General features: G+C 44.9%; 4 protein-coding genes across 4 annotated transcripts; 1 reads left to right on the forward strand and 3 right to left on the reverse strand.

Annotated features, from left to right (window-relative positions):
- Positions 1–727: 727 nt before the first annotated feature.
- Positions 728–1,895, reverse strand: TRIVIDRAFT_70851 (uncharacterized protein; the record flags this gene model as incomplete). Its single annotated transcript, XM_014100624.1, has 3 exons — positions 728–798; positions 1,309–1,463; positions 1,648–1,895. 3 exons carry the CDS (start codon positions 1,893–1,895, stop codon positions 728–730), a joined length of 474 nt encoding a protein of 157 aa, XP_013956099.1.
- A 648-nt stretch (positions 1,896–2,543) lies between these two features.
- Positions 2,544–5,660, reverse strand: TRIVIDRAFT_70852 (uncharacterized protein; the record flags this gene model as incomplete). The annotated part of the gene is made up of 2 exons (XM_014100625.1): positions 2,544–3,642; positions 3,727–5,660. 2 exons carry the CDS (start codon positions 5,658–5,660, stop codon positions 2,544–2,546), a joined length of 3,033 nt encoding a protein of 1,010 aa, XP_013956100.1.
- Positions 5,661–6,329: 669 nt separating this feature from the next.
- On the forward strand, positions 6,330–6,894 carry TRIVIDRAFT_222624 (uncharacterized protein; the record flags this gene model as incomplete). Its single annotated transcript, XM_014100626.1, has 2 exons — positions 6,330–6,437; positions 6,499–6,894. 2 exons carry the CDS (start codon positions 6,330–6,332, stop codon positions 6,892–6,894), a joined length of 504 nt encoding a protein of 167 aa, XP_013956101.1.
- Positions 6,895–7,624: 730 nt separating this feature from the next.
- On the reverse strand, positions 7,625–8,313 carry TRIVIDRAFT_70854 (uncharacterized protein; the record flags this gene model as incomplete). Its single annotated transcript, XM_014100627.1, has 3 exons — positions 7,625–7,851; positions 7,920–8,057; positions 8,133–8,313. 3 exons carry the CDS (start codon positions 8,311–8,313, stop codon positions 7,625–7,627), a joined length of 546 nt encoding a protein of 181 aa, XP_013956102.1.
- Between the last annotated feature and the right edge of the window lie 224 nt (positions 8,314–8,537).

Consider the following 8,537-nt stretch of genomic DNA (forward strand, 5'->3'; position numbering starts at 1 on the left):
TATAATTTAAACTTTATTATATTATATTTAAACTTTATTATTTAAACTTTTATATATATATATTTTAAGTTTAATTTTAAATTTTAATAAATAATTATACTTTTTATACTTTTATTAATAATATAACTTAAATTTTTAAAGTTTAGTTTAATTAGTTATTATTAATTAAATTAAGCTATAAATTAATTTTAAATTTTAAACTAAAGGCTAGGATATAGCCTTTTATTAAACTAACTATTATAATATTAAACCTTTTATTTTAATATTAAATTTAACTTTTATATTTAAGTTATTATTAATTTTTATTTAATATTTTTTTAATTAACTTAAATTTTTTTTTTAAAATTATTATTAAAATTTTAACTTTTTAATTAAATTATTTAATAATAATAATTTTATTTAATACTTTTTTAAATTATTTACATTATTTAATTTTTATTTATTAATTATTTTATATATTTTTTTATACTTAAATTTGAATATATTAAAATTAATAAATTTAATTATTAATTAATTTAAATATATAAAAACTTAATAATTAAATAAACGCTAAGCTTATAACTTATTAAAATATATATTAATTAACTTTAGTTATTATTAATTATATAATTAACATACCTTTTTTACTTATGCCTAATAACTAGACTAACCCCTGTATACCTAGGTATTAATACTTTCTATGTTAGTGCCCCTATTTTCAACAGTATAATTGCAAGTTATCGAAAACTCAATCGTCTTCGTCTTCGTCTTCTGTGTCCAAGTCGGGGGAAATGCAGATAGCGGTCTCCTTGGAATGGCCTAGAGACGAGTGTTTATAGCCCACCGATGAAGTGGTTGCTTGAGAACGAGTGGGACTCAAGCTCTGGCGCGGTTGCTGTTCCGCAGCATCAGAGGTTGCCGATGCCATATTGGAGATACTGCGTGTTTGGGAATCAGGAGACAAAAGTTTGTTCTGGCAGTGCAATGAGACAAGAGACGGAAGACGGGCGGGCATTGTATAGCTTATATGCTTGCAGCTGAGCTACACGAGTCTGGCCTGCAGGAGACCAGCTGAGTGTTCCTTCTGCTGTCTCCCTTCGTTCTCCAAGATCAGACCTGGTCGGACAAGAGGCGGACACGTAACGACTTCTCCTTCGCGCCAATCACTTCATTGCCGGGCCACACCAGGCGACTGTGCTGAACAGACGATCCCCCCATCACTTCGTCTTCTCGCACATCATCAGGGATCCACGCCACTCGATGGCAAGGCAGAGTTCTCGGAGATGCCAGATGAGGCAGGTCTTGAAGGCTGTTGGGCTGTTCACGCACGACGCGTAATGTCTGGTTGGTCAAACAGCATCGGGTAGGAAGTTTCCGGCAGTCTTGGCTCTTCTGTCTGACCGTAGTGGAGCTCGAAGCTGCGCCTGGGTATGTTGATCGTCACAGCTGCGAACTTCTTGAACCATTCAGAGCACTCAGGAGCTCTAGATGCCGTCAAAAATGTCTCATGATCCCGCAACATTGACACAACCGAGGCTACATGCATGCAACACCAACAGCTCGGATGAGTGCGCCCGTCCCCGTTTCCTCCTCTTTGGCCAATCGCCCCTCTCGACATGCTGGCTGGCGCCCGTTTTTGAGGCTGGTGAGCTATCACAAGCGGCATACGAACAGCTGAGCCCGGGGCCGGCAGGCGGAAATTGAGGGATAGTCCCTCCCAAGCGGTGGGCAGTCTCGGCAGCCGCTGAATAGGGGAATGGCGACTTGGGAGACGTCAAACGACTGGTGATCACACAGTCCGCCCGCTCTTCCCGCTCTGGGAACCAATTGGAGAGAAAGTTCGTGCCGGAAGCCTCTGGAGCCACCCGTGCCAGTTTCAGGAGATGGCACCACCCTTCGTGATGTCTTGAAGGCATGGATGAGCCACTGGGGCATATCTGCCATTGGCCGGGCGTCTGTTGGAGGCCTCACAAGACAAGCGAGATGCTCTGCTGCTGCCTGAAAAGAATCGCAGCGCTTTGAAGAGGCCCGACCAGGAGTACGCCTCTAGACTATTGACGTGGTTAGATTCTGTGAGATGAAGGCGGGAAGGAGGCCCATACGAAGCGCATTGTAGAGTTAGAAATAGTGTAATCGTAGACCAGTGTCTAGTAAAAGTCCGCAATCTGGCATTGGGGACGATGTAAGCATCGCGATGGTCGGTCAATTCCCCCGGCAGAAGGAGAACTTCATTCCAATGCAGAAGGATGACGCGGCGGGAGGGGCGGAGGAGCTGAGCTGAATGACAGTGATGCTTGCAGAAACAAGAGAAAGGGTGGACACGAATTGGCGGAGCACGGGATAAGAGAGAGGTCAAAGATACATGTTCACAGGGGCCGAGGAGGTCACCGACCTATATGGAGGACGGTCTTTAAAATAGATATTTACTGTAATAACATTAGATTAAAAAATAAGATATATCGTAAGTATATTAGTAAAGTACATAATTAGTATTAATACCTAATTTATGTAAGTAAATACATATGATAGTCCTTTAATATTTGATAGGATTATATAATGAATTACTAAAGTGACAACTGGTTTCTCTTTTTTTCCCCTGAAACTCTTCTTATCTCAATCTCCATAGGCTTCCGCTCTGTGAGAAAAACCGACCCTGGCCCCATGACCGTATCCACGGTTGGGCCAAAGTGCAGTAGCTTCTTCAATCCAGCAACAATGGCATCGATATTGTCTTCCGTCGGTAGGGATTCTGTCTTGCTTTCAATCGCTTGCCTGATCCGAGTGACTTCTGCCTGGTTGACAGCCTTTTGTGCCTCCAGCTGGGCCTTCTTCTCGACTTGAGCCTGGTGGGCCGCCTGGCTGATCATGTAGTCCAGATACCTGATGGTGGCGTCATTGTAGGCCACCATGGCACTGTTGTTTAGATAAGCCCCAAACGTCGCTAGCGCCTCCCTGATCTCTTTGTCTTCATGTTCTAGCTCTGCCTGTTCCTCCTTCGTCGGAGTAGCTTCTGGGGTCGTTCCTGTCGGAACTGTCATACTGGTGATGAGCTGCCTCGTGCGGTTGAGACGGAGAGTCATATTCACCTGTTGCGCCGGGATCTTGAAGGTAGTGGCGATCAGCCGATGCGCTTCCTGCGCCGACTTCTCCCAACTGGCCACACAATCGCTCTTGCCACTCCTCTCCTGACCCAAGAGTTTGTATGCGGCCAGGAAGAGGAAGCTCTCCGAGTCAAAGAAGAAGAGCTTATTAGAGTCGAGTGGGAGCGGGATGTCTGTGTTGCCCTTCTTGAGCAGCCGCTCTAGTGGTGCCCGGGTCTCGCCCGGTGAGTAGTTGGCGCTCCGGGAGTTGGTGAAGCCGAAGACGATGTTGCGGCTACTGTCCTTGTGTAGATGTGATAGGAGCTCTGTATGGCAGAAGTCGAATGCGCTTGACGGCCGCGCACTGTTGGGCTTCATTAGGAACAGGATCGTGCTCAGCTTGTCTACGGACTCGAGCGTCTTGAGGATATTCTGGAAGTTCTCGTAGTCCTTATCAAGGCCCCGGACATCTCCAATCCCCGGGGTGTCAATCAATTGAATAATCTTGCCATTAAGGTTGAACTGGTACTTGACGGGTTGCTGCGTCGCCGACTGGCCACCGTAGGACAGGTACTCCACGGAACTTTCACTTCCAATCATGACCTAGAAGCGTGAATATATGCCGTCCCTAGCCTCTTCGTAGCTGAAGCAACTAGGAATGGCGTACCGCAGCTCACCCTCATCCTTCATCGCATCGTCGAGAGAGTCGAACTGCAGGTAGTTGATTAATGAGTTAATGAAGGTGGACTTGCCCACGCCAATCTCACTCAGAATGAGGATATTATACTGCGGTGCCGCGTGACAGGCTTGAAGAAGGCCAGTCAGCACGGTACTGTTGCTAGGAGTAAAATACTGTGGCCCGTGGCTGGCTAGTTGACACTGGAACTGAGCATTGGCCGGGTGATACTCGCCACATTGGCAGTGGAGGTACTTATCCACGGGCCAGAAATAAACCCTCTCCTCACAAACAGGGCAGATCCAATCTCGGGGTGCATTCTGCGGGCATGCTGGCCACGGGCAGGGGATGGTAACCAGCAATCGTTCGGCGAACGGGATTCTGACTGATGGGTCAGGTTTGATCCATTTGTCCGGCCTGTAACGCAGCAAAAAGGTACCGGCGAGCTCCTGTGCGTCAGATACCATATCAACCCTGGTGACCTGACCTTGGCGTTCGTGCTGAATCCGCGGAGCTTCGAGGGTGGCACCGTTGGTGTGCATGTCGTAGTCGATCACCATCACTACCGACTGTGTGGTGGTTTTCGTCACTGAAAGGAGGTCCTTAAGCTTGAGCCTAGTGGCTTCCCAGTCAGGGTGAACCAGCGCCGCTTTGCTATAATGCAGAATGTACAGGTCCTGGGATCGTTCCTGGGTGGTCAAGCTGGCCATAATGGCCTCCTTAACACTGCCATATCGAGCACCAGCGGCAACTATCTCATCAGCAAACTGCATCTTCTCGTCGTACAGGCCGACAATCTCAGCTATCCGCTCGGGGCTGTCAGGAGAATCCCGTAGCTCTGTCAGTGCATCGCGCAGCTCCGTACTCCTACTACTATCGCCGTCTTGACGGGCTTCTTTGACCTTTTGCGCCAGCTTGGCCTTGATGGCACATTCACCCTCCCCAGCGGACTTGACCTGTTTCTTGACGCGGTCAAGATGCTCAGCGGGAATGCAGAATAGGTGACGCGTCAGATTCTCCAGGCAATCGTGAAGCCTCTGCTTCGAGACAGTAAATGCCGCGAAGAGGCTGATAACTTCTCTCAGGCAGTCGGGCTCCACGGGTATGCACAGCTGCGTTGATGATAGTTTAAAGTCGAGCTGGAGTCTCTGTGCAAACTCCGCAATAGGCACAAGCTCATAGGCAAGGCATCGACCTTTGCCCCCAGCGAACTTCTTGATCGCCTGGGGCACTTTGCTCAAGTATTGACACACGCCACTGTACGTCGTCGGAATGGGTCCAGCAGGAAATAGGTCAGCGTGGATCTTGAAATCAAGAGTAATGGCGAAGGCCCCGAGCTCTTTGTCTAGGTCTTTAACCGCTCCTGTAATGTAAACATTCCCAATAGAATCCAGGATAGACTGCAGACGCTCATCGTTCTTGTCTCCTGTTCTTGCGATGGTTGTTATGACAGTCCGGGCTCCCCAGTGGATGCCGCAGACAACGTGGGTCGCATCTTCATCTTGCATGGCAGTTATGTCGATAAGACTCCGTAATTCGTCCTGGTTGTTGTTGGTGCTGTTCCAATCAATGTATTGACGGTTTATTGTTGAAATGCATAAGACTGACGCCTCACGCTCCTGCACACTTGATTCGGCCTGTTGAAGCCACTTCCCACTGCCCCCAACTGTCACCAGATCGCACAGGAAACTGACCGCAAGTTCATCTCCAACACCAAGCTTCGAGAACTTTTGCTCCGTGGAACCCATTTGGGCCAGCTCATAACGAGCGGAGGGATTGGGTTTGGTGGTAACAACCTCTACGGATGGTGGGTCAATGAAGACAGATTGATCAAGGATCCTGTCAGCGTGGGCATTATACAGGGCGCCCACGGCGGGGGACTGGCCTAAAGAGGGGCGAAGTAGCAAAGAAGGTGAGTCAACCATAATGGAATTCTGAATAGAAGCAGCAAAGCCTATCAAAGACTGATTCTAGTTTGAGAATAGGAATCTCAGTTGTGGTTGAGAAGAGATGGGAGCAGACACCAAAGTGATGAGATCACCGTTGGTATGTGGTTCCTGCATCAGCGATCGCCTATAATTGCTTGATATAGAGAAGTGGAGGGTCCTGGCATGCAGCGCGAGCATCAGTTGACTGGGTCGAGTTTGCAGTTGCATGTGGGGAAGGCTACTAGTATGTACTGCACTAAATTAGTCCGTGGCAACCGCCCCAAGACAACAGTTTGCGGTAGATGAACAGGCTAGTTGCCACTAGAGCAAATCTACTTTACTCTACTAGTCTAGACCCTAGCGAGAACACTTGGGAAGCTCGTGGTCTGGCGGCTTGGGCCTGGCTAGAGCCCTGAGCACTACCCCCGTATGGGCGCGTGGTACGCAGACAGTACATATGAATGGGCTGAGACTGAGCTATTATTGCCGACAAGCAAGGAAAAGTGCACTCATCATGGTTATTTATACCTCGTGCACCCCACCCCCTCCCCCTTTCTCCCCCCAAGTACTCTCCCTGGACCATCCACCTCATATAGACTGAAATCACACATTGCATTGTATTGTTTGGCAAATTCAACCTCATAACGATATCAAGTTAATTACACCATGGAACCTGGCAAACCCAAAGCTGCCTTCTCCACGCCCCCTGACTTCACAAAGAAGCCAGCATTGTTCAAACAGGGGAAAGATGATTTGATCTTCATCATTGGGCAGGTGAGCTACCCTTAGCATATCTATGCAGTCTATCTCTCCTTTGCTGATTAATAAAACACAGCAGGTTGATGCAGTTGACATCGTTTCGTACGAGGGCCAGACTGCCCCGTATTGCTATCAAATGGCCACCGCTAAGACTCTCCTCACTTGGGCTAACTATATCGCCAAGGGAGAGTTCTGGGATGCCAGCCAGTTCTGGACCAAGAGCGTCAAACTCCTGAAAAAGGGTGCTGCTTCTCATCCTGCGGGCAAGGCAGATGCCCCAGAGGGATACATGGTCTTTGAACGTGCTAGTCGTATTGTCTTGATGAGGAAAAAGGGTACACAGATTGAAGAGTGGGCGGTCATTTATGCGCGTGAGAACCCAAATCCAGGTTATTTCGATGTCCTGCGGAAGATTGGAAAGCAATTTCTGCTGGTCCCCAAGCTCTTCTGGGGGCCAAAGGCGAAGCTTTGACTTGGCGTTTTTTGTTCAAATAATTATACTTAATGTTGTATCTCCTTACTATACATCTTCATCTCAATATAATGCAAACATATTCTATTTCTGCCAATATGACCTGTTTATAGGTAAATTACATATTGTGAAAGGTTTACAGAAGCTTTAATAATATATAAAGCTAGGAAATTCTTTCAGCAGTAGAAAGATAATAACAGCAGTTGTAATAGTAATAATTTAGGTAATATAATTACTTACCTAAATATAAAGGTATATTTATATAAAAACTAAATATAGTTAAAGTCAGTAGAAAAGTAAGTATTAAAGCTAAATCTTATATATTAACTATTAGAAAAGTAAAGTCATAGTAAGATAAAAAAGAATATATTAAAACTTTTAACAAAGAGAAATTTATATTTATTATTTAAATAATTTACTAATTACTGTATATTAATATAATAATAACTAGCACTACCTAAAAAATAATAAGTTTATTTAAAAAAAATAATATAAGTATTATAACTTGAATTTTATAATTATAATAATACGCCTATAGGGTAAGCACTTCTAAATACATATAGGACTAATATATTAATTAATATTAAGTTAATAAAAAATTAACATAAATTAATATTAATGTATCTTAATTTTAAAAAATATAACTAAATAATAGGAAACCAGTTTGTTACAATAGGTGCTTAAGGCTAGTTCACAGAGAATACCCTGGCATATATATATGTCCAGTGAACTAAAAGTCTGTTTTCTTCGCAGCATTATTGTAAACAACCCACATTTGCCAATTCTTCTCTGGCGTTGGACTTGAGATAGTGTTTTTATTTCCTGAGGCTGTGTACTGTTTGAGGGACCGGGTGTACTCGTGAATGACAGGATCAAAGCCTTTGGGAGGAGGATTGATATAAGTTCCAACGAGGAAGAATAGATTTTTGAAATCTGTCGACTTGGCAGTGTCAACATCTGATTTTCACAAAGGTAAGTTAGTTACAATAATTCTCAGACAGGATGTATTGTTTTAATGTTCATACCACTCGGAGGTGCGCTTCCTGTAGAACCCGATGGGCGGCAGCTGTTGAAGAACCAGCTTGGATGGGCGTGGAAGACACCCACTAGCTGCTGATTGGTCTTTTTCCCTTCTTTGGGGAACGTAATGCTTGATTCATACCCTAGAAGATAAAACAGGGAGTATTAGATGGTAGCAACAGATACCCTTTGCATTGTCCAGGGAGAAACTCTATTACCTGGAATCTCAGCGCCAGTTGTTATAAGCCCCGTTGGACCAACATAGATCTTGAATCCAAGTTCCTTCTTGAGTAGGGTCGAACGTCCGAGGGTTGTCTGGAACTTTGGCTGTAACTTTGTGAGGACTTCAGAAAGACATAAATTGCCAATCTTGGGAAACTTGGTGGCGTAAGAAACCATATTGAACTATTAGGAGTTTTGTGGGCCTTTTGCGTTGTCTTGATAAGATGGGGGATTTTGCTATTCGATGAAGGAGGCAGGACATACTTATACATTCTGTCGCTACTTTCTGCCAAAATGAGGACCAGTTTGCCAGATCTTTCTGATTTCTATGTGCGGCACCTACTATTTTTGTGATCAGATTCCGACTTGTTCGCATGGCTTTGCACTTGTTGACAATAGTT

The sequence above is a fragment of the Trichoderma virens genome (genome assembly GCF_000170995.1).
Source record: "Trichoderma virens Gv29-8 chromosome Unknown TRIVIscaffold_56, whole genome shotgun sequence".
Classification (NCBI taxonomy): Eukaryota; Fungi; Ascomycota; class Sordariomycetes; order Hypocreales; family Hypocreaceae; genus Trichoderma; species Trichoderma virens.